At 45.5% G+C, this 25,321-nt stretch overlaps 2 protein-coding genes across 6 annotated transcripts in view; one reads left to right on the top strand and one right to left on the bottom strand.

Annotated features, from left to right (window-relative positions):
- Positions 1 to 25,321, bottom strand: part of LOC310659406 (uncharacterized protein C5orf34 homolog) — a 192,913-nt gene that overhangs the window by 39,955 nt on the left and 127,637 nt on the right. The window lies entirely within an intron of this gene.
- NNT (nicotinamide nucleotide transhydrogenase) overlaps positions 1,624 to 25,321 on the top strand; it is a 54,517-nt gene continuing 30,819 nt past the window's right edge. For 2 of the 5 annotated variants that reach the window (XR_014502781.1, XM_083402723.1), the window contains exons 1-8: positions 1,702 to 1,965; positions 7,963 to 8,170; positions 15,290 to 15,519; positions 18,955 to 19,172; positions 20,189 to 20,276; positions 22,828 to 22,916; positions 23,564 to 23,751; positions 25,137 to 25,270. Coding sequence is in view for 4 of the 5 variants with exons in the window: in XM_083402723.1 (XP_083258849.1) it covers positions 8,017 to 8,170; positions 15,290 to 15,519; positions 18,955 to 19,172; positions 20,189 to 20,276; positions 22,828 to 22,916; positions 23,564 to 23,751; positions 25,137 to 25,270 (1,101 nt within the window). In the remaining variant the exon portion in view is untranslated. Of the gene's footprint in view, positions 1,682 to 1,701; positions 1,966 to 2,149; positions 2,299 to 2,759; positions 2,779 to 7,962; positions 8,171 to 15,289; positions 15,520 to 18,954; positions 19,173 to 20,188; positions 20,277 to 22,827; positions 22,917 to 23,563; positions 23,752 to 25,136; positions 25,271 to 25,321 lie in introns of those variants that run through there. The other 3 variants (XM_083402725.1, XM_083402724.1, XM_083402726.1) reach the window with 3 other exon arrangements.

Below are 25,321 nucleotides of genomic sequence, written 5' to 3'. Positions count from 1 at the left end.
ATGTTCCCTTATGTCAAGTCACACTATGCTAAATGGGGCTTTCTCCCAGAAAGTGTCCACAGGACTGCACTCCCTGTCATCTTGTAGTAAGCATGTACAATGGTTTGAGAATGGTGTCAACATGTATTCATATTGCAAAAGTCAGGACTGGCTGATGGACAACTTGTGTAGGGTCACAGGCTTACAATCTAAAATACATGCCACAAAAAGTGAGAAGGGAGGATGGAAAGAAACAAGCCTAGGTACCAGTTCTTAAAGTTTCAAAGTTCTCATATAAAAATAATTAGGAAGAGAAGGCTTCATTCCAGTGCATGCTTGTTTGGGATGATGACCCCCTGGCGTTGACAAGACTCATTAGGAAGAATGTGTGCTTCGAAAATGTGGCAACTTGGGATTGCTTGCTCATCTGGCACAAGCAGGAGATTCAACAGTAGCCCTTGGCTCACCCTTTCAGAGCTGGCCATTGTAAGATTCCAGAATAATAAGACATTATTTACAAAAGCAGCCTAAGGAAGGTCCAAACTCTTTCAGTATTTTATTAATCACTGTAATTTACGAATGCTAGAACTAGCAGCTTGGTAACTTCACATTTTTATTTCTCAAACGTTTATTTCTGGACTGAAGCTATGTTCTGGGGTAAACTATGGAAGCAATTAGGCCACTGTTTCCAGATGAGTTTTGTGCAGATTAGTAACTGGTTAAAGAGTAGGAAACTGGTTAAAGAGTAGCAATAATGATTTGACAATTGCCAGAACAGAGGGATCTAAGAAATTGCTTTCCCCAAGGATCTGTATTGGGACTGGTGCTTCTACATTTTTATTTCCTTAATGAGAAAGATTCTTTTGGCAAGTGTCTATTATGTGTGTAAGGGCATACCTATCCCCCCTGCCAACTTGAATAAAATATAGCGGGGAGAGGTACCGTATTTTTCGCTCTATAAGACGCACCAGACCATAAGACCTACCTAGTTTTTGGAGGAGGAAAACAAGAAAAAAAAATATTCTGAATCTCAAAAGCCAGAACAACAAGAGGGATCGCTGCACAGTGAAAGCAGCGATCCCTCTGGCTGTTCTGGCTTCTGGGATAGCTGCGCAGCCTGCATTCGCTCCATAAGACGCACACACATTTCCCCTTACTTTCTAGGAGGGAAAAAGTGAGTCTTATAGAGCAAAAAATATGGTATATTTTATTCAAGTGTGTGGGGGGGGTGTAGGTAAGCCCCCAACCCACATAATCGATCACAAGACATGGCTTACGCACCCTATTAGAATGGCAATGCCCACCAACTTTTTGGGGGAGTCTAGTCCCCTCAAATATTTTATTGGGGCGTTGAAGGGACTCAACTCCTAGGAGTTGGCTCCTATGGAGCCTACAGGAGCTGCCAGAAGGAGGAGTACAACACAAGGCGCCATCCAACTGTCTTAGGGACTCCACTGGGGAGGATTTTTGCGTAGGCTTTACTCCTCAGCCTTTCCGTCTCCCCAAGATGTCCTGCTGCAGGAAACGACAAGCCGCCGGCGCAGTTAAACCCTCAATTGAAAGCAAGCCCCTCTCCGCGCGCTGCAAAAATAAAATGAAATAAGCTCCAAGGGCGCGCGCCCATGCGCACTCGGGGAGCTTGGCGGCGGCGGCGTGACGCGTTGGCGAGAGACCCTCTGCCGCCCCCTCTCTTTCGCAAGAGGTGAGCGCGGCTCCCCGCCACGTGACCTCGCCTCTGCCCAGACGGGGTCTCTCTCTTTTCTGTTCCCATCCCCGTCCAGTTTCTGGGCTGCGGGAGGCTCGAGCCCCGCCCACTTGGCTGGGGCCTCGCGCCGGCTCTGCTGCTCTCTCCTCGGCTTCCCGTCTCGCGCCGGCGGCTCCGGCGAGCCGGGAAGGTCAAGCGCAATATTGCATAGATTTGCAAAAAAATAAAAAAAAGCAGTGCAAGCGGGGCCGGAGCGGGCAGCAGGGCGCAAAGGGCGGGAGGTAGGTAGCAAGCTGTTGTCTCCTCTTCTTCCTTCTCTTCCTCCGCTCGGCGCTTCTTCTTCCTTTCTTCTCGGCGCGCCCTAGGGCTTGCTCGGTGTCTGTGTGGGTTTTTTTGGGGGGGGGCGGTGTCGGTTCATTCACGGCCGTCGCTCGCCGCGATTGCTTTTGGGGCGGGGGCTGAGGCTTGGAAACACTTTCTGCCCCCTGCCCACCCCTGCCCCCGATCGCATCTCCCGCGCGGCTTGTTGTGCCACGCTTTTTGCGCTTCTGGCATCTGCCCTCCTCGTCATCCATCGTGGTTGGGGGAGAAAGAAAAGCGGAGACTGCGAGGAGGTGGGCATGACTGATCTATATTGATGTGCTTTAAAATGAAATGAGAGCAGGCTTCCCCGCAAAGGGTTAAACCCGCCGCTTTCCCTCCACGCACAAAGCGCAACTTTGGCAACGAGGAGTAGCAGAACTGTTGCTATTCTAGGCCCGCTGAAGTTAAGGAGAAAAGAGGGAGGCGAGGGGGATGAAAGCAGCAGTAGCAGCAGCAGCAGCTGCTTCCCATTTTGCCCGTTATGGTTCAGAGTGGCACAGACAGGAGCAGAATAAGGCTGGTTTTTGGGGGGGAGGGGGCTGCTACTCGCGAGGAGGCGCCTCTGGGGCCGAGTTTCAATGGGTTTAGCACAGGAGGGAAGGTCACCTTTGGTACGTTCCTCACCCCAAAAAACCCCCAAACCACTGAGTGAGCAATCTGTTGGTTTGACTGTGACAGGCCGTCCCTGGCCTGTTTGTCCTGCAACAAAATGATTGAGAAAGAACATGCAGGTAAGGCATGTAGAAACCACATGTCTCCTAAGCTTTTTCTTTTGGGCTGGGGAAAGAGATTTAAAAGGAATGTGCTTTTTTGGCATCTTCCAGCTTAGCCAAAGAGTCTTTATTGTTATGCAGCAAAAATAAGTTGGTATAAAGGCATGTGCATGCGGGCCTCCGAGAGCTTTTTCCCCTAACTGTCAGAAGGGAACAGCAACAGTTGCCAAAGTCAACATCGCGGTTTGCCTGTTACGTGGAGGTCAAATGTAAGGTGGGAATGGAGGACGTGACCTTGTTTGAGCCTTGAAATGGGCACCGTTTGGGATTTGAGGAAGCTCCTTTCATATAAAGGGCAGGAGAGAGGCTGTGTGAGGGGGAAGGATCTGGGAAGAAGTGGTTTAAGTAATTATGGCTGCTTTCACATGACTTCAGAAGCCACAAGTCTGTTCCTAGGAGTCACGCCTTATCTTTTAAGATGTGAGAGCCAGGGCCGGAGGGCAATGCTTCATTATACTCCCCTTTTTAAAAATTAAAACTCTGTTCTGGGACCTGCTTCAAAGGTACAGCTACACATTTAGGTTGCCATATCTTTGCAACTGGGTTGCCCTTTTAAGGCAAGGGTAGCTAACCTGTGGCCTTTCAGATGTTGTCAGAATATGACTCCCATCATCCCTGCCTGTTGGACAGGTTGGCTGGGCCTGATGGGAGCCAGATATCAGCAACCTCTGGAGGGCTGCAGGTCAGCTGCCTCTACTAGTGGAGGTATGACTCTCTCAAGTCTCTGGCAATACTGTTGACCTGCAGGTCTCACATCCATATTTATCTGGAAGTAGGCGCTGTGGGTTAAACCACAGAGCCTAGGACTTGCTGATCAGAAGGTTGGTGGTTCAAATCCCCGCAACGGGGTGAGTTCCCGTTGTTCGGTCCCAGCTCCAGCCAACCTAGCAGTTCAAAAGCACCTCAAAGTGCAAGTAGATAAATAGGTACCGCTCCGGCAGGAAGGTAAACGGCGTTTCCATGTGCTGCTGTGGTTCGCCATAAGTGGCTTAGTCATGCTGGACACATGACCCGGAAGCTGTACGCCGGCTCCCTGGGCCAGTAAAGCGAGATGAATGCCTCAACCCCAGAGTCAAGCACGACTGGACCTAATGGTCAGGGGTCCCTTTACCTATGCCTTGTTGAGTATGGTAGGTAGTGGGAGACAAAGCACTCTGCCTTGTCTTGCTGTGGCCTTCCAGGCATAATTCTAGAAATTGTCTGAGTCAAACACACTTCAGAGTTTATCGTTTTTCCATTGTGTACTTCAATAAAACATGAAAGGAGGGCGCACACGCCAGGGAATTGCAGTTGGCCTGCGGCATTCTGGCACTTTCCCATGGACTGCTTCCCAGACATTTGGATATGCAAATTACCAACATTGCACATTGGACCTTATAGATTGTCTCCGTCCCTATTTCATATTTGTCAAGCTGTTGCTCTCCAGTTGTTTTGGGCTGCATCTCCCCAGCAACCTCAGACATGCTGACTTGCACTGGTGAAAGTTCTAGTTCAAACATCTGGAAGGCAACAGGTTGGCAAATCCTGTCTTGCTTTCATCTTCAGAAATGGTTAAGAGCCCCGTTTGAAGGTGCCAGCCATTTTCCTGGAGTGTATAGCAAGGGCATGAAAAAGGGAGAGAAATAGTTTCTCTTCTACAACCATAAAACTCAATTCTTCTGAACAGTAGGATAATATTTCCATAAAAATGCCACAAGACCTTATTTTTTGAGTTTGAGGTCCCATAGTCAGTGGGATTTTGGCTGTGGTGCATGTGATTGTGCTGCTAATATTACTGCTAATATTAAAAAGGTAAATGTAAAGGGACCCCTGACCATTAGGTCCAGTCGTGGCCGACTCTGGGGTTGCAGCGCTCATCTTGTTTTATTGGCTGAGGGAGCCGGCGTTTGTCTGCAGACAGCTTCCAGGTCATGTGGCCAGCATGACTAAGCCGCTTCTGGCAAACCAGAGCAGCACACGGAAACGCCCTTTACCTTCCCGCCGGAGTGGTACCTATTAATCTACTAGCACTTTGACATGCTTTCGAACTGCTAGGTTGGCAGGAGCTGGGACCGAGCAACGGGAGCTCACCCCATCGTGGGGATTCGAACCGCTGACCTTCTGATTGGCAAGTCCTAGGCTCTGTGGTTTAACCCACAGTGCCACCCGCGTCCCTACTGCTAATATTACTTTATATTAAATATCCAGTTATAATTTGAGTACGTGTGTTTTAGTTACAGACCCTGGATTCTCAGGAGAACATGGTCATGTATTCAAAACCAGAAAACTGGAATACCTTACAGGTGTGAGATGAGACGATGCATGCTTTGATGCCATGTGTATTTGAAAAATACAGAAGCATTTTTTAATTCTTAATTTTTTTGCAGGGTGGGATTTGTTTACCTAGCTATCTTTTTTCCAGTACTCCTCTTGGAAATTAGTCCTTTTTGTCCTTGGTAAACTAAATTGCTGAGTAGCACTGTTGAAGGATTGCTGAAGTTAGTAAATGGAAATTGTAGGGGGACCCCCCCCCCAATTTCTATAACAGCATATTAGACCTGAGAAATAAAGGCAAAAAAAATAAAAACCTAAAGCTGTGACGTAGTCGAATACCGTACATATTTAAAAATAAATAAATAAACTGTCAGGGTTATCTATAAAGAACAGTTCTGACCTACAGTTTCAGGCACCAATGAATTAAGACTTGTGGTTAACTTGCATGCCTGGGTAGATGATTGGACACTGGCAGCAGGCTGCATAAATTAAAAAGGCCGTGACTCTGAGAAGGCTTTCACAAGTCCTTCCCTCAATGAATGAACTTGACTCCTCTCAGAGACTGATAAGGAGTTGTATCCAATCATGTGCCTCTGGTGCAAATTATACACTGCATTGCTTTCAGAGAGCAGCCAATTGGAACTTGTTAATGAATGAGGATTCCAGCTGCATGCATTTCCTGCAGACGTGGTAAATGCCCGGGGTAGTCGAGGCATTATTAATGTGGGCTATTCATTTAAGGGGGTCACTTTTATCTGACAGCTGTTCGCTTCCTTTGGCAAAGGGCTAACTGTACTTCTCTTGGAGTGAGTATATTTCTTACGCATTTTGAATTATCTTGGGTACGTGGCATCCATTCTCATAGTGTTCCTGTGTTTTCTATTTGTGGCATTTGCTTCGTAACTACGCTTGTTGGAAACTTTTTAAACACGTACATCAAGCTGAGGAAGTAAGAGTTTTTCTTGAAATACTTTAACTGTGTGCTTATTGGGCAGCTGTATAGTGGGTATCAATTTTCAATGTCTTTTGTTTCTTTTTCCAAGAGAGTAGCAAAAATGTTGCCTACAGTTTAACTTGATCTATGAATGGAGAGCGACTGTGTGCTTTGTTTCTTCCGTGCTGAAATAAACGTTTTCAGTTAAAGCTATTAAACAGCATTTTTTTTTATATACCTCTGCACGCTTTTTGTTACATGGTGTAGGTGTTGACGTATTAATCCTCCCTTAAAGTAGATTTTTTACTAGATCAATTTATGCTGGAATGATAATATGAGGACTTTCAAGTTGCACAGTCTTCAGATTGAGTGCCCCAAAGTGTTGCTGCTATTTTCAGTCTTTTACATGTTGTTAAGGTTGCACTAAAAATAGACTTCCAGCAGAAAAAAGAGAATTCCTGGGCTATGCATTATTGGCTGGCACCAGCATTATGAAATGCCTGATATCTGCTGGTACGTAATCTCACTTCAGCACGCTGTGTAGGCTAGCAAATCTATTCTGTAGGTTATCACCTGTGTATAATTTGGGCTTCTTACAGCTTGACATCCTTTGTAGTCTTCATCCTTGAAAACAATACACTTAGTCTTACCGGCTTTGTTTTGAATGCAGAACATTGTAAAACATACGTAGCTAGATTTAACCAGCTTGCTGGTAATGACGCCTAGATCCTAGTGACAACAATAGTAAAACCCTCATTAATTTTCAAGGCTGTTAGATTGTACCCGGTACTTTTTTTTGAAGTATAATCAGTGGTGATAGTAATGATACCCTTGAAAGGTTTACAGTTAGTATTGTTGCGATGGTGACATAATTTTATATAAATTGCTGTTCAGCTTATTTTTGCATTTGAGATTCTTCTACATGAAGGCTCAAGGTGCTGAGGAAGACTGTCTTGGAACTAACATAGGAACTTGGGAAGCTTCCATGCACCCGGGGTGTAACATGGAGGATGCCAGCAGGGCCCGGGCCCTGGGCATAGATTTTTGAGGGGGTGCAAAGCAGGGGCCCCAGCGTGGCCTGGCCTGGCACTCCTCTCCCAGTGTCGGAGGAACCAGCACTTATGGATAAGAGTATCGAACCAGGTCATGCTGGAGGCGCCAGTGCCTGGTTCGTGCCCACCAAGTGCCGTGTTGCTTGGCTGGGCAGACCCAGTACGGGGTCACTCCAGCAGCGTCTGCGGCGAGGGCTGGGGTGCTGTGTTGGGATCCTTCACCCTCTGCACTGTGTGCCCTGCCCTCGGTGCATGCATGCACCTGCCCTAGGATCCAGGAGCTCAAGCTACATGGCTGCATGCACAGTCATTCCAGCTTGGTATTGCATACATTAGGGGTAGCCAGTGTGATCCTCACCAGTGCTGTTGGACTCCATCATTTTGCCAATCGGCCATGCTGACTGGGACTGATAGGCATCAGTGTCCAATCGCACCATGTTGGTTACTCCAGCCCTATATTGCCTGCAGTGGCTCTCTGGGATTTTAGACAAGTGTGTTTCCCCTGCTCTATCTGGAGATGGTAGGGATCAGATCTTGGACCTTCCACATGCAAAGCCTGTCTGTCTCTGTCCCTGAGCTACGGCCACTGTATTGAAATAAGTAGTTATGTCTAAGCTGGAAGAGAGATAATTGTTGCACCTGTACTGCGGCGAAATGAAATCTGTGTATTATACTTTGTTTAAATTATTAAGATGCTGAAGGTATTAAAACACTGTGAGATGGTACCAACATTGGATACAACACAGAGAAAGAATTGTGGACCTTGTTAACCTTCCCGCCTCCCCTCCCCAAGTCCTGATGGATGCAAATCGCGATCTGAAGTGACACATGTTTTGAATAGACTGCTTTGCAAGTCTCCGCTGCTATTATTTGCTAAAGGGCTAATGCTTTTGTATATGGCAGGGCATCTGTGTGGCTTCCTAACGGGGTGATCCTGCCTGCTGAATCTTGGACATCATGGCAAGTTTTATTCTACGCACAGTTTCGACAAGCTGCTCCAGTCCCCTTTTCAACAGTGCGCTGTCTCACAAGGCGAAGACTGTGAAGACACCATGCCTACGAGCCTTCCGCGTGCACCGGGTGCTCTGGTGCCAGGCTCCTGTCAAACCAGGTATGTGAGCTCAGATAGGCATTCATGATTTCAAACTAACAGGTCTGATTCTTGACACTTGTAGAAGCCAGTTCCCAACTTTCCATCCCCTCTTCCAACATTCTGTCACCCTCCTAATGTAATCCATAAAAGGAACCTGGGATGGTTTACCAGGGGCAGGCAGCAAGTTAAGTTTCGATTTTAATGTTGATTCTGTTCCTCTTTCTCCCATTATAAGTGAACGGTTGCTAAGCTCCCTTTCAGGGGAAAAAGAAAGGTCTAAGCTCCTGGGTTAATTTGTGAGGGCAAAGCCTTCCCTCCACATTGAAACTAGGTCGCCCAGCCTTCACTGACAAGACATCCTGCAGGAGGTCAAAACACCCCCCCCCCCAGGGTTTGTGTAAGGTTATCGCTCCTTCTGTATGCTCCCTGCCCATTATAATGATTAGTAATTTGCTGGTGAAGACATGTGTTATATTTGGAAGGGACACAATTGTGCCTTGGAAATGTGTGTATGTTAAGTTTGCCTACAAACCTGCCAAGGGCAAGGAAAGTCCATGATGAAGTGCAAGATAATACTTCCACAGCTAGCAAATATTTGTGGAACTCAGCTAATTAAATATATCAATATATCTAGATACTTTTTGTCTTCAGGTTAAAGCTTAATCTGCAGTGGTTGCTTTCACAAAACATATTCTGTGAGACTCTTCTTTTTTTCTTTCTTACTGGACCATACATATTTGGTGAAGCTTAGGAATTTGTTAACCAACCCTCTTCCTTCCCCAAACCCTTCCCTATTACAGTGGTATCTTGGTAGTCAAATGGCTTGGCTCCTGAACAAATTGGCTCCCGAATGCTGCAAACCCAGAAGTGATTGTTCCGGTTTGTGAATGTTTTTCAGGAGCCAAACGTCCGACACTGCTTCTGATTGAGTGCAGGAAGCTCGTGCAGCCAATCGGAAGCTGTGCCTTGGTTTTTGAACCGTTTCGAGAGTCGAACGGACTCCTGGAACAGATTAAATTTGAGAACCAAGGTATCACTGTACTTCTTGTCAGTCTCTGTCTTCTTTCCCCACTCCTCTTTTGTCCTAATTAGTGGGGTAGGAGAGCTGAAAATAACACCAATATATTTCACATCCGGCAACCAACGTGCCCTTTTGGTTTCAGATAGTACATGGGTAGATGAGTCTAGAAATCCTAGGTCACAATTATTCACAGCCCTCTAGTGGCTTTGGTGGCTAATTTACAGAATGTACCGTATTTTTCGCCCTGTAGGACGCACTTTTCCCCCTCCAAAAATGAAGGGGAAGTGTGTGTGCGTCCTATGGGGCGAATGCAGGCTTTCGCTGAAGCCTGGAGAGCGAGAGGGGTCGGTGTGCACTGACCCCTCTTGCTCTCCAGGCTTCAGGAAGTTATCCGCAAGCCGTGGGACTTTGTGCAGCTCTCCAATGGCTTGCGGAGAGCTGCCTGCACCCTGAAGCCTGGGGGGTGCTGAGCTCAGTGCCCCCCAGGCTTCGGGCTTCACGCGGCTCTCCACAAGCCGTAGGAGAGCTGCGCGAAGTCGCGCAGCTCTCCCACGGCTTGCGGATAGCAGCCTGTTCTGGGGGCTGGGGTCAGGGGAAGCTCAGGCTTCCCCCGCCCCAGCTCCGCACCTGGGGGTCAAATAATTTTTTTTCTTTATTTCCCCCCCAAAAAACTAGGTGTGCCCTATGGGCCGGTGCGCCCTATGGGGCGAAAAATACGGTATTTATCGTTAACTCTGGAAGTGTATACTCGATTCTGACCAAACTAAGCCTCCCGATGTCTATTTTGTCACCTGACATCTCATCTGGTTTTTAATCATATACTTCTTGGATGGGCAAATTCTAGTTCACAGAGCAGTGCAAGTAATCAACAGTGGATGAGAATAGAGCATCAGAAGATGATTGTGGAATTTTAGCAAAGCATGAAATCTACTTTTCATGCTCAGTCCAAAATTCTGTAGGTAAAATAGTAGTTTGCATCATAGGAGGGTTCTTGCTCTGTAGAAGGAAGTTCAGCTTTCATTGAAGAGTGTTGACTATCTAAGGTCTGAGCAAAAATGGAATGGTTTTTCTCCTATTAAGTCAGTGAAAGGCATGTTTACACTTGTGCCTCTTATGTTTACAGTCTTTCATGTAGCTTGGCACACAGGCAGGAGGCAGAGCGGTGGCTCTGCATGACTAAGAGTAGCTAAAAACGTCTTTAAGGAATAAACTGAAACTGAAAATGGATGTCATGTTAATGTCTTGAGTTGCTCTTTTGCTTCCTGCTGCGGGGGGGGGGGGAATTCTGCAGTTCACTGGTGTAGCAAGCACTTTTAGTCTGACTTTGGCAGTAGCTATTATGCGATGCTATTATGAAGTGAGTGCCAATGGAAACAGCCTGTTTTGCTTTTTGAATGACCAGCCTCTGCTCAGCCATTAAATAGGGCATGTTTGCATGTCATGCTAAACCACGGTTTAGGACAAAGAACAGGAGCTGTCACAAGACCCCAGGCTTGCACACTTTCCTCTCCTTCTGTAGAGCCAGGAGCAGGACTGTGGTAGCTCTTAGCTTCATATTCCCAAAATCTTTGCTTATCCTTGTCTGGATCAGGGATCTTTCATTTTTCTTAAAAAACAAAACAAAACGCAAAACCTAATCAGTTTCAAAGCTAGCTAATTTCAAACTGGAAATTCTGTAGCTGGCTTGGTCAGGTGTTCTAAACCAGAATCCCTGGTCAGGATGACAAGAGATTATAGAAAATAGAAGCTAAAACTCTGCTGAGATCCTCCTAGCCATGTGGAAAGAGGAGAGGGGAACACAGGGCATGCAAACTCAAACCTCCCAGTTTTAATTTCTTTGCTCAAATTCTGGTTTACTGTGACCTGCAAGTGTTTCCTCCCAGTATTAGGTTAAGATCAGTTTAACTCATTTTTAAGACCATTAACATGTTAGCCTCTTCATTGGAGGGTACATAGAACTTTCTGTTAACTTTAGCACTTCTTTTGCTGGTCAGAACAAAGTAACAGGGTGCTTTTTACATAGCAATCAAGATGAGTGGTGGTTGTGATTATCCTAGGAATTTGCTTAACCTTGTTGCCATCCCATCCTGTGTCTGATTGCCGGCTGCAGGTGGATCCTACCATTCATATCCTTCCTTCGCTCCTTTCCTGTATTTCATATCTGCTCCCAGCCTCCACAGTTTCTTAATGCAGTATAGTAGATATAGTATGGGACTTGAAGCTGGGCGACCTTAGTTCACTTCCCTGCTTGGCTATGGACTTAGCTGAGTGTAACAGAGCCAGTCAGTGCCTCATGGTCTTATTTATTGGTTTATGCCACCTTTTAAAGCAGGGCTGAGCGAACTTTGGTCCACCCAATGTTGCTGAGCCACAACTGCCACCCACCTTAGCCAGCATGGCCAATAGTCAAGGATGATGGGTGTTGTATTCCAGCATCGTCTGGAAGGTCAAAGGTTCCCACCTCTGGTTTAAAAGGTTAACACCCTTTTCAATGTGATTTACAGAACAAAAACTGAAACTATTTATATATTCACACATGCAACGTTAAAATAACTACATTGCAAAGCAAAATCATCAGCAACAGCCATAGCTGTAACTATTTCTCCAGCAACAGTTTAAAGCTGATCCAGGTCTCTTTAGGATTGTTTTTTAAGCCTTTTTAAAGGAGGGACCTCAGGAAATGCATTGCAGAGGGATGGGTCCACAATAGACAAGTTCCTGCCTTAAATAGGATAAAATGAGTTTATGTTTTTTTGGCACGCTGCTCTGAGTTCCTAGAGGGTAGGATATAAATGTAGTAGTAAAAGAAGTCACTGGGTTGCCCTTTTCCAGCTAGCATGATTGATGGTGAGTGATTGGTGCAGTACTTCCTTGGTTTGCAGTGATAGTCATGTGACTTATCATGTGAGGTGTGAAGGATGCCCAACTGAAAGCAGCTGATTTGCTGCCTTTCTAGTTTCACTGGAAGATGTCAACGTAGGTGTGCAATTTTACTGAGTCAATGTAAATGGAAACGTCTTGGTCTGCTTCCTCCACGCTATTCATTGTATCTTTTTTTTCTGTCTTCATTCCACCTCACTCCCTTCAGGCTGTCTCCTTGTCTTCCTGCAGAGCTCTGAAAAAAGGTGAGCAGCTTCTTCGGAAGCTGTTGGTAATAGTGAGTTGGTAAATAGGTACAAGTTTTGTTTTTCCCTCTTCCCCATCTTAGCAGTAGTCTTTCAAAATAGCCTCTTGTCTAAAGAGGCTGCAGTCCTAAGCACACTTACTAGATAGTAAGCCCCATTGTGCTCATTGGGATTTGCTTCTGAATGGCTGTGCTTAGATTGCACTTTGGGTGTCTAGTCTTGGGTTTTTGTCTCTGTGGAGGTCACTGAGGAGTCCATGAAGGCGACCAACACAGTGCTCCCTCTCTGTAGTTCCCTGTAGATTTCCTTATTGTGAGATTTAAGCAAAATTGAAGTGATCCTCTGTAAATGATGGTAGCTTACCAGGGATGATGTTGGGTCCTGTGGCTGGCCTTTTATGTCCCAGCGATGCTTATTCCATGCTTCATCTTTGCAGAAGGCATTGCTGTGACCTGGTGAATGGGAGGCAATGACTGGGCATTTTATCAGCGCTTCCCAAAGCTACCTTTTCTTCACGGGGGAAAGGGGTGATACCTTAAAGAAGGGGTGAGCAACCATGGTATATTGTTAACTCATAAATAATAAGTAACATTATTTTTAGTATTATAATAAAGGGTTGACCTTTGGGCTGGCACTTCAGTTTTGGAGAAGACTTGCGCTCATACCAGTGGGAGCCAATTTATTAGGAGGGGTGATTTTCATTGGGATGGCAGCTGAGGAGTAAAGCAGCAAACATCTACCTCCCCTGTGCACTAGGATGCCAATGAAAATCTCCCATGGTGCACCAGTTAGGACTTGGGTGGTGGGGGAGTTTCCATTACTGCTGACAGTGTGGTGTAGTAGTTAAGATTGGTAGACTTGTAATCTGGGGAACTGGGTTCACGTCTCCGCTCCTCCACATGCAGCTGCTGGGTGACCTTGCGCTAGTCACACTTCTTTGTGTCTCTCAGCCCCACTCACCTCACAGAGTGTTTGTTGTGGGGGAGGAAGGGAAAGGAGATTGTTAGCCACTTTGAGACTCTTTAGGGTAGTGATAAAGTGGGATATCAAATCCAAACTCTTCTTCTTCAGGAGCTTTTCCCCCAATCCTAATTGCCACCTGTGTGTTGTGTGTGGGGGGGTTATTTTCCATGGGATGATAGCTGAGGGGGTAGAGAAGTGTAAAGGAGAGAGAATGAGTTTGGTGGACGGGGAGGGGGGAGAGTCAGAGAGAGGGGGGAATAGCACCACCCATGCCAGATATGTGCTGCAAGCATACACACCAGCTCCTAGGGGCCAAGGCACTTCCACTACCACCCCAGTGTTGTTGTTTTTGAGGGTCCCAGGCTCCCTCAATATTCAGAGGGCCTTTGGCTCTGCCCCCCTGGCTCCTCACGACGTTGTGTGTGTGTGACATCCGGATGCCACATGAGGTCCCCTCAATCATCTTGAGAAGGTGGTGCCTCTGGCCCTGAGAACAAAGTAAGTCCCTACTGGGTCAGGCCAATGGCCTATCTAGTCCAGCTTCCTGTTCTCACAAGCGTCCAACCAGATGCCTGTGGGAAGCCCATAAGCAGTAGCTGAGCACAAGAGCCCTCTCCTCTCCTGCGGTTTCCAGCAACTGGTATTCAGAAGCTTATTGCCATCAGGAATAAGAGCCACAGATAGCCTTTACCTCAGTGAATCTGTGTAAGCCTCTTCTAAAGCCATCCATGTTGATGAGCTTCACTTCCTCATGTGGTAGCGAATGCCATAGTTTTAACTATACACCAACAAGGACCCTTATTTTATTTTATTTTGGTCTGCCTTGAATCCTCCACCATTCAGCTTTCAACACATGTCCTAGGATTGTGAGAGAGGGAGCCAAACCTTTCTCTATCCACTTTCTCCATGCCGTGCATAATTTTATAAATTTCTATTTCTAGCAGTTTGAAAGCATGTCAAAGTGCAAGTAGATAAATAGGTACCGCTCTGGCGGGAAGGTAAACAGCGTTTCCGTATGCTGCTCTGGTTCGCCAGAAGCGGCTTAGTCATGCTGGCCACATGACTTGGAAGCTGTCTGCGGACAAACGCCGGCTCCCTCGGCCTGTAGAGCGAGATGAGCGTGCAACCCCAGAGTTGGTCACGACTGGACCTAATAATGGTCAGGGGTCCCTTTACCCTTTTTATCATGTCACTTTTTCCTCTAAACTAAAAAGCTGCAAGTGCCTTTTTAGTTTTCCAAGACTGGAACAACAGTTTCTCCACTCCTGTTTTATGGCTATTGGTGTTTCTGGTGTTACAGCATTTGAAGGAATGTTTGTCACATGTTTTGGAGGAACAGAAACACTGCAGCCTGGCCAAGTGGCATGTGGAACATGACCTTGTGAGAAATGGCTGCAGGACCAGTTCAGCCATAGACTTGCTACTGACTCTTAGCTGGAGTTTTTCACATGTAAAATGAAAGAACTCTATCCCAAGGTCGTCACCTTTGCAGCTAAAGAAGACTATAAAAAACATTGTACCCAAAGTGCAAATGACTGTAGAATTTTTTTAAAAACCCAAACGTTATGCATGCTAATAAGTTTTACACCTGAGAGAGGAAGATATTCTGAGACTTCTACCACTAAGTTCACACAACCACTTTTCATAGAACTCAAGTGCTTACTGTTTTATTTAAATTGGACTTGGGCCACAATCCTGCACACTTATGTAGGAGCAAGGCTCATGGAGCTCCGTGGGATTTGCTTTCTGAGTGATTGGGCTTAATCATTTGAATGTGTTTATCTTTTCCATTACAATGAATAGTTAATGTTTTTTATTGAATTACTCCTGCCATATGTGCACTGGTGAGTTGTTATAGATTGGTATCTCAAGGGATGATGGTTGTCCATCATATTTTCAGCCTGAAGCATTGTACATACAAACGACTATTTTCATTGGAAGTTGTCTTCTCTCCCTCTCTCTCCCCCCCCCCCCCCCCGCCTTGCAAATTACCAAAGGATTTGCTGTTTGCTTCTCTTCCATTTACAGGTATCCCATATAAGCAGCTGACTGTGGGTGTTCCCAAGGAAATATTTCAGAATGAGAAGAGAGTTGCCTTGTCGCCGGCAGGAGTTCAAGCCCTGGTTAAACAAGGGTTTAATGTCGTTGTGGAGTCGACTGCAGGAGAAGCTTCCAAATTCTCTGATGACCATTACAGAGAGGCAGGGGCACAAATCCAAGGGACGAAGGAAGTCTTGGCATCTGATTTAGTCGTCAAGGTAATTCTGAATCCCCCCCCCCAATACTTCCCTATCGCAGGTGTGGCGAAACCTTTTCAGCTTCTGGGGCCCACAAGCCAGAGGTGGGTGGGGCCCTGCCTTTGTACCAGAGGCTACGTTACAGCCAGGTAAAAATCCCCACCCACCCACCCACATCATTCCATCTAGACAGGTAAGAGCCATCATCATAGTTCCAGGGACTTAATCCAGCCAGGCAAAAACATTGAGCTAAGGGACATAGAAAATAGGTATGTGGCTCAGTGGTAAAGGTCCCAGGTTCAATCTCCTGGTATGGCCGGGGATGGTTCCCTGTCTGAAATCTTGAGGAATGGCTTCCAGTCAGGGTAGATAATACTGAGCTAGATGGGCTCGATATAGGCAGCTTCCTATGACAGTCCCAAGGGTTGGATAGAGAGGCCTGTGGGGCTGCATTTGGGCCCCTGGCCGGAGGTTCCCTACCCCTGCTCCATTCATCCTGTCGTACTATTTATATGGTTGCTGCTGAGTAGAGAAATAATGCTGAGTTAACCTTGTAGGGTGGAGTCAGACTGCAGCAAAGGCACAGAGTGTTGCAGATTCACTGCCAAATGGCAGCTTTGATGCAGGCTACGATCTGGAGGTGTTGAGTTTGCACTTGCCTATGGAGTCTTCTTTGTTCCCCCACCAAGTATAGACTCGCAGTACTTTATGTTTTGGAGGCCACGGAGCTACATTTTAGCCTGTGCAGTGGTGGCTTTCCAACTTTTGTGTTCCAGAGGATCCTGGTGTTTCCGGGAAGCTTACTGATGCCAGGGATGCAGGTGGCACTGTGGGTTAAACCACAGAGCCTAGGACTTGCCGATCAGAAGGTTGGTGGTTCGAATCCCTGTGACGGGGTGAGCTGCTGTTTTTTGGTCCTAGCTCCTGCCAACCTAGCAGTTCAAAAGCAAGTCAAAGTGCAAGTAGATAAATAGGTACCGCTCCAGCAGGAAGGTAAACGGCGTTTCTGTGCGCTGTTCTGGTTCACCAGAAGTGGCTTAGTCATGCTGGCCACATGACCCGGAAGCTCCCTCGGCCAATAAAGCGAGATGAGCGCCGCAACCCCAGAGTCGGTCACCGCTGGACCTAATGGTCAGGGGTCCCTTTACCTTTACGTTTGCTGATGCCAAGTTCTGCAGGTTTCTGCAGGCAATCTAGCAAGGCCTCACATGCTTTCCCAGGTTCCCTTGCCATGTGAGAATGGCGAGAATCCTTGGATTCACTGGTGCGGTGTAAATGAATGTGTGTAGCAGACCATTTACTACTGGGGAGCTCTTCCTGTGCTAGGAAAGATTTGAAGGCAATTTGTGAACAGATATGAGTATTTGCTTGCAGGAGCGAGTGATGGGGGAATTCCAGAAATGCCGAGCTAGGTCTATGGAACTGGCCCATGGTGATCTGTGCATCAGGGCTGTTCACATATAAAGGAAGCCAGTCCCACATATTCATGAGTGTGCGATTTGTGTTGTCCACAGTCCTCCATTGGCTCATTGCAGTTGCTGCAAGAAGACCTCAATAAGTAGCCTCAGTGTAGTAGCTGCTATATATTATAAGGATTGTTAAGTACAGTAGCTCATTGCATAAGTCACTTGCACTGCCTGTAGAATTTCCATGCAACTAGCTGCTAGGAAGATAAGTTAATTCCTTCCTCCATTTGGCAACCACAGCTCATGTATCTATCCTAACTCTCCAGATGTATTCAACAGATGGTGCGTGGGTGAGAGCTTTCTCAAAATATTGATTGCATATTTTTTATTTTGTATGTGCTTCGATATATTGTGATCATGAGCCACGATTGTGATCATGAGCCACCTCTGCTGGCTGCATCGGTGATCTTTAATCAGTTTGCAGGGACAGTGTTTTTTTTTTTTTAAACACTATAAATGTGAGGAATGGGATTTCCCTGCCATGATATTTCTAAAACATGTGTGAGCAAATCCTCAAACAGAAAGGAAACCTCAGTCCTTGCAGCCCAAATGCACTTATCACAAGGCACGTTACCGACTGAGCAAAGTCCATTCCTGCAGCTGCTCTTGAATGGCAATGATGTGCTAAGTCTTGGCTCCTGTAGTCTAAACATTTCGAAATGCATTAGGAGCTGCCCTATACAAAATCAGACCATAGGTCAACATTATCTACACTGACGTGGGAGTGGCTTTCTAACATTTCAGGCAAGATTGTTTCTTTGCCATTCTGGGGATTTCAGAGTTTGAAAAGGGGAACCTTTTGCATCCAAAGCATGTGCTTCACTGCTGAGCCATGGTCTGGCTAGAAACATACGGAATTATAAATTTTGTCCACAGTAGCTTATTCAGCTCATGTTGCAGTAATGAAAGTACATTAGCTGGCAGTTAAGATGTCCTTGGTTTAAATCTTGTTTCAGACTTGATACGACACGATAATCTTTATTGTCATTGTCCCATACAGAACAATGAAATTGAAAAATCTACATAAAACCAAGAAGCCTGCTATCTCAACTATCCTAACCTGGTTAGCCCTCTACAGACTCCATACAATGTGTTTAAAACCAAAATCGCATTTGGGTAGAAACTGTTTCTCAGGAACGCAGAATTGCCCTTACTATATCTCACCCTCAATGCATTCTTCCCTTGTCACCATAATAATGATGATAATTAAAAAATAAAAATAATAGCGTGCACCACAGAGCTATTTGAGGATTGCTGAGATTTGAGAGCTGTAGTGCTGCAGTGGCTGTTAGGCTGAGCTTGGAACCATGACGCCCTGTTTCAAAATCTTGCCAGGGCTATTAACTCAGAAGGTATTGTGAGGCAACCCACGTGCTCCCAGGGATGAAATTCTGGTGTAGATTTGGACCCTGGCAGGTGCAATTGAATCATAGAATCATAGAGTTGGAAGAGACCACAAGGGCCATCGAGTCCAACCCCCTGCCAAGCAGGAACCACCATCAGACCGCTCCTGACATATGGTTGTCAAGCCTCTGCTTAAAGACCTCCAAAGAAGGAGACTCCACCACACTCCTTGGCAATTGAGGGTGTTAACAATTTGCCTTCCGCCACAGTCCCAATCTGGAATGGGAAGGAAAGCTTCCTGTTACTGTTTCCCTAATGCAAATAGCAGTTGTTGGATCCCTCATCTGGACTGAGACTTCAGCTGGAGGGGCCAAAGTGTTGAAGATCACTTATGCCACTGCCAAGCTACATCGGTCTCTTACACCTGCTTTTTGCACTTAAAAGCAATGTCAATGTACCTGTAAATGGTTTGAACTTACCTATTTTAGCACCAGTCCCTCTGCAACATTGGAATGAAAACTGCCCTTCTTTATATGCAGGTGTTTAGGATTATTAGGATGATTCCCGAGAAGCATATTGAACAGTCTTTAGCACTATGAAAATGCTAAGTGATGCTTTATTAATTTTTGCGCATTCTCAATTTCAGGTGAGAGCTCCTATGTTGAATCCAGCTCTTGGCATGCATGAGGCGGATCTCTTTAAGCCATCTGGTACCCTAATCAGTTTTATCTACCCAGCTCAAAACCCAGACCTCCTGAACAAACTGTCAGAAAGAAGAACCACTGTCTTGGCTATGGATCAGGTCCCTCGCGTGACGATTGCTCAAGGATATGATGCTCTCAGCTCCATGGCCAACATCGCTGGGTATGAAAACACAATGTTTTAGCCAGCTGTGTGATTACATCAATGAACAGTTGGGTTTTGGTTGGGATTCATATCTCAGACAAAGGTTCGTTTTCGTTTGTGAACCAGGGCAGCCAGTGTGGTGCTCTCCACACATTGTGGGCCATAGCTTCTACCATCCCCGACACTGGCATGCTGGCTGTGGCTGATGGAAGTTGTGGTCTGCAATATGGTGAGGGCACCATGTTGTCTATCCCTTGGATAAGCGATTATGCCCAGTTGTGGAGATATACCTGGAGGTGTAGTCAAGGCAGATAGCCAAGCTATCTGGTTTGGAAAATATTTAAGAATCGGTATCTATTTGGGTTCAAATAATGTATGGGAATCTGAAGCGCACTAGGTTCTCTCTACAGTGGTACCTCGGGTTAAGTACTTAATTCGTTCCGGAGGTCTGTTCTTAACCTGAAACTGTTCTTAACCTGAAGCACTACTTTAGCTAATGGGGCCTCCTGCTGCCTCCTGCTGCCGCCGCACCACCAGAGCACAATTTCTGTTCTTATCCTGAAGCAAAGTTCTTAACGTGAAGTAGTATTTCCTGGTTAGCAGAGTCTGTAACCTGAAGCGTATGTAACCCGAAGCGTATGTAACCCGAGGTACCACTGTATTATTGAGGGTGAGGATCCATTAGTTGGGAAAGGAATTAGGAAGGAATTACTTGCAGGTGAAGAATCTGAATACCGGGGGTGAATACTTGCACATAGAAAGGAGTTTTTAAGCTCCTGCAAATTTGACCCAAACCTTGTAATGCCCAAAGAGCATGGGCCAGATCAGAGGGAGGTTGCCATCAACAGCTTGTGCATCTCCTTAGGAATGAGGAAATGAGAAGGCTATGTTTTGGTCAAGCAAATTTGTCCAGCGAATACCTCTGCTATTTCTACCATGTTAAAATAAACAACAACACCCTCTTCTAAATAAATAAAATAAATGTAAGGTTGGGAAATGATATGGATGCTTGTGTTCTCTTTTATTTCTGACAGCTATAAGGCAGTTGTGTTGGCAGCCAATCACTTTGGTCGTTTTTTTACGGGTCAGATCACGGCAGCAGGCAAAGTCCCTCCAGCAAAGGTAAGCAATGAAATAAGTGCAAGTGCTGTTATTTGCAGGCACAATCATCAGGTGATAGAAATGTGATGTGACTTTGCATTTCAACTGCAATAGATACTGGTTGGAATTTTGTTTCACAGGATGATTACCTCCCCCCCCCCTTTATTTAGCCTCTCTCAAATATAGCTTCTTTTGCTGTTAGTAGGCATTTGTTTGGATGCAGCTGAGGCTGAATGGCTTATGAATTGGCATCCTTCAAAGTTTAAGATGTTCAAATTGTAGACATTTAATATAAAAATTGGCTTGCTGTTGCTGGAATACAAGGTCTTCATACACAGCGTGATGTGTCTTATGAATTGCATTTTTGGTTAAAGAGATGCTGTGCTTTTTATCTAGACTACAACCTAAAGAACAATACTTTGCTGATGTCTAGAATTCTAGGTTTAATTTTTGTTTTTACGGGCCCCCTTTTTGTTACAGGCTTGTAAAATAAAGTCCAAAGATCTGTACTGAGACTAGTGCTGTTGTAACAAGTACAGTACAAAGTGTTGTGTGCAGATCCTAAAGTACAAAATATACCCATAGTTCAACACACAGATATTTCTGTGTGTGATTTGCCACGTTCCCCCTTAAAAGGGGGAAAGCCCCAAACCTGACATGTTGGTGTGTTTTAATAACTTTTTTATCTGCTGTTCATTTTAATTATCATTTAGATGGTTTAAATAATTAAACTTTTTAAATATAATTTTAATATTAATTCTAGGTTTCATTAGAATCAAGGACTATATAAGTTTTGATAAATAAAACAATATAAGGGTGGAGAAAATATTGGGCCCATGCATTAGAGTATATTAAAGGGCAAGTAATATGTGCTTTATTTTGTTCCTGGAGTATTTCTGTACAAAATACTGCACCAGATACTGGTTTTGCAAGAGGATTAAATTTGGCTCTCCAGGAGCAATGTAGTAATCGCTTGGAAGCTTACTGACCAGATTGCGTTTATTCTGCACTAACCAAATCAGATTTTTTTTTAGTGGGGAAAGCTCCATGGTCTCTTTAATTTATGCAAATTAAGTATTCTTGCATATATTTTCATTAGTCTGCATAATTTGTCCTGCTTCTGCATGCATAGAAGAAGATTCACCCTCCTGCACGACAATTAGTGACAGGGAATCAGTAGAATGTCAGTGGAATCTTTATCCCCTGTTACTAATTGCAGTGTGTGTGTGATTTCTGTGGAAATTGTGGCTGGGGAGAGAAGGCTAGAATTTTCCTTCCTTGTGAGCTGTGGTCCTGCTAAAAACTTCACTTTAGTTTGCTATTAATAATTAATTATAATTAATAATAATGGTAATTGCCTGACGTGATTGGGTGATGCATTTAGCACCACTGTAGTTAGGCCTTCAGATTTGCCAGATGTTGAATGCAAGTAATGCCTGGTTCCAAGGAACTGTGGGATATGCATGCAATTCTGCTTACTGTGCTGCTTATTTACTTAATGGAAAGGTGGTAGTCCCTGATTTAAGCTTATGCTATCACCCTGCTGCTCCCTCACATTCCCAAGGAGAAGCTGCACTGGATTTAGCTATTGTCTTCCTCCAGCTGCTTACAGATGGTGCATGGTTACTGTGCAGCTTTTGGTTTTCGAAATCTACCCCAAAAGAAGCCCTGGCTGCTCTTTTCCCAAATACTGTTGCACTGTTCAGAAAGATCCAAGGGATAATATAGATTAGATTAGTGCCGAGCTAGTTTAGCTATATCTTGGCATTGGGGGATTGTGGGAAGGCCAGAACAAAAGTTTGGGAGTGTGGAGTCTTAACCAGATGTAGAAGAGGTTAATCCTCTTGGTCCCAAGGACGTGTAAAGGTCAGAGAAGTCACCCTGAAATGGGAGCAATGTGTTCATTCCTGCAGAGGACAAGAAGAATGTCCCAGAGTGAGAGAGCAAAGACTAGGAGGCCCCATGGGAAGGAAGGGGTCAGCTTGGTGTCCTCGACAAGCAGAAAATCATTCCTGTGCAGTAAACCAGATGGATAAAATGCTTTTTCTGTTTGGACTGTCAACAGAACAGCCAAACTGAGTTTTGTACTCTTAACCTAATGAGGCTTCTTAACACTTTCAGAATATGGCTATGTCTGAACTGGGTTTTAAGACCTGAAATAGGGATTGTGAGAATGAGACCAAAGAACTGAGATATGTGCACAGTCACATTTAGTGTGGATATTTGGAATACTCCCATGTTTGCTCTTTTCCCAGCTTCCTGAATGTGCACAGGTGTCCAGATATCCCATCAGAGGGAAAACTCACAATTGTGCCTAGGAGTAGTTCCTCTTGTTTACAAAATAGCTACCTGATGGCTGGGAAGTTGCAAAGGGTCCTTTTGATTGAAATATTATTCCGTTGACTGGCTGACTGCTTTTTTTTTTTTGGTAAGGCACTGAAGAAGCTGGGTTCTGCTTGAACTTGCTTGTAAAATATTCAGGCTCAGGAAACCATTTTCATTCCATATTCATTGACACTGAACCAATGCCAGTTGATTTGTGACTTAACTGCACTGTGTTTTGCGGACGCAGGTTCTGATCATTGGTGGTGGAGTCGCAGGCTTAGCATCTGCAGGAGCAGCTAAATCAATGGGAGCTGTGGTTCGTGGGTTTGATACCAGGTATGTGCATACCCATTGTAAATTATTGCTAGCGGCCTTACTATTTCATTTGTATCCATCTATTCTGCCAAGGAGGGGACGTGGGTGGCGCTGTGAGTTAAACGACAGAGCCTAGGACTTGCCAATCAGAAGGTCAGTGGTTCGAATCCCCACGACGGAGTGAGCTCCCGTTGCTTGGTCCCTGCTCCTGCCAACCTAGCAGTTCAAAAGGACGTCAAAGTGCAAGTAGATAAATAGGTACCGCTCTGGCGGGAAGGTAAACGGCATTTCTGTGCACTGCTCTGGTTCGCCAGAAGCGGCTTAGTCATGCTAGCCACATGACCCGGAAGCTGTGCGCCGGCTCCCTCAGCCAATAAAGTGAGATGAGCGCCGCAACCCCAGAGTCAGTCATGACTGGACCTAATGGTCAGGGGTCCCTTTACCTTTATTCTGCCAAGGAGTTTGGGCCAGCATGTCATATGTGGGGTCCCAGAGAAACATAGGAAATTCCCTTAAAAAGCTGGGCTTTGGTCCATCTAGACCACCCCTGTGGTCCTATTTGACCCAGTAAAAAGCCCTTCCTGGGTGGAGCCTTCGCTAACGCTGTCCTTTCGTTTCTCCCCAACACCCTTCCTGTTAATAGCTTATTTTTCTCTTCAAATTCACAGAGCTGCAGCATTGGAGCAGTTCAAATCACTAGGTGCGGAGCCTTTGGAGGTTGACCTAAAAGAATCTGGGGAAGGGCAGGGAGGCTATGCAAAAGAGATGTCTAAAGAGTTCATTGAAGCCGAGATGAAACTCTTTGCAAAGCAGTGCCAAGATGTTGACATTATCATCACGACGGCTCTCATTCCTGGTAGGTGTCCTGTGGAGCAGGCAGCCCTTTTCCTGTTGAAATGAAAAGAATGTGTTTACTTAAGCAGATTTGCAAAGATATTTGTTCTGACAAAACAGCACATGACTCGAAATTCGTCACTGGCTAGTACATCATGTTTTTAAAAACTTTGATAATAGGCACATGTGCACACAATGATTTTTACTGGGACCACAATGCATAGAGAGGGGAGATTGAATCCTTCCCTCCCCAGCCATGATCTTGCCAAAATTGGTCCTTCATTGTGTTGGTATTTAGCTCATGGTGAAGGTGTTAAGGTTCATTCAATATTGGGTGGTCTTTTCTGAAGGCTATTAGCAGTGCAGGAGAGAGTGATTTTCGTCAGGATCATGACTGCGAGGGAAGTTTTCAACCTCTCCTTCTCGCTCTCTCTCTGCACACTGTGGTCCAAATGCAAGCTGTCGGTTAGTTGGCATTGTTCTTGCTTTTGCTTCGTGCCATTTGGAGCCCAAGATGTTAGCCCTGCAAAAGACATGAATAAATCTGCCATTGATACTAACTTCTGCTGACCTTCCGGCTGAAAGTAGTCACCACCTCAGAGCTGAGTTTCTGTGCAAGACTGCTAGGTTTCTTCCCATTACAGTGGTACCTCGCGTTAAGTACTTAATTCGTTCCGGAGGTCTGTTCTTAACCTGAAACTGTTCTTAACCTGAAGCACCACTTTAGCTAATGGAGTCTCCTGCTGCCGCCGCGCCGCAAGAGCACGATTTCTGTTCTCGTCCTGAAGCAAAGTTCTTAACCTGAGGTACTATTTCTGGGTTAGCGGAGTCTGTAACCTGAAGCGTATGTAACCTGAAGCATCTGTAACCCGAGGTACCACTGTACAGTACATTTCTGCCCATAACACTTTACTGCTGTCTCGGTTGGGATACAATTTGGAATACTCAGCACGAAGCCTCCCATCAGGTTGGCCACTCTTCAACTTCCCATGATGTTTTCGGTAGCGTCTTAGTGGAGGAGAGGGCTTCTTCCTATCTAGGGATGTATCTTGCTCCCATTGAATCTGGGATAATCTGGAAGTGAATCAGATTGTTGCGTATGGAAATGCATGCATGCAACTAAAATACTATGTTTACTGAATTACATGCAAATCAAGCGGAAAATTAAGAGAAATCATTTCTTCCTTTAGAGCACCCTTTCTCAACCTATGGGTCCCCAGATGTTGTTGAACTACAACCCCCATCACCCCTAGCTAGCAAGGCCAGAGCTCAGGAATGATGGAAGTTGTAGTCCAACAACATCTGGGGACCCACAGGTTGAGAACTGCTGCTTTAGAGGAAAATGTGATCACTGGTTCTTCCTTATTTGGTGTACTTGATACAGTGCTTTCCTACTTTCCCCCCCAGGTAAAAAAGCTCCAATCCTCTTTCGGAAAGATATGATTGAATTGATGAAGGAAGGCTCCGTTGTTGTAGACCTAGCTGCTGAAGCTGGGGGAAACATTGAAACTACAAAGCCAGGAGAACTCTATATTCACAAGGTACTGGTTTCTTAATAGCCACCAGATATTCTTAGTAGCCGCTTTCAGCAG

The sequence above is a fragment of the Podarcis tiliguerta genome, assembly GCF_965153285.1.
Source record: "Podarcis tiliguerta genome assembly, chromosome: 11".
Classification (NCBI taxonomy): Eukaryota; Metazoa; Chordata; class Lepidosauria; order Squamata; family Lacertidae; genus Podarcis; species Podarcis tiliguerta.
This window is presented reverse-complemented; position numbering and strand designations above follow the sequence as displayed.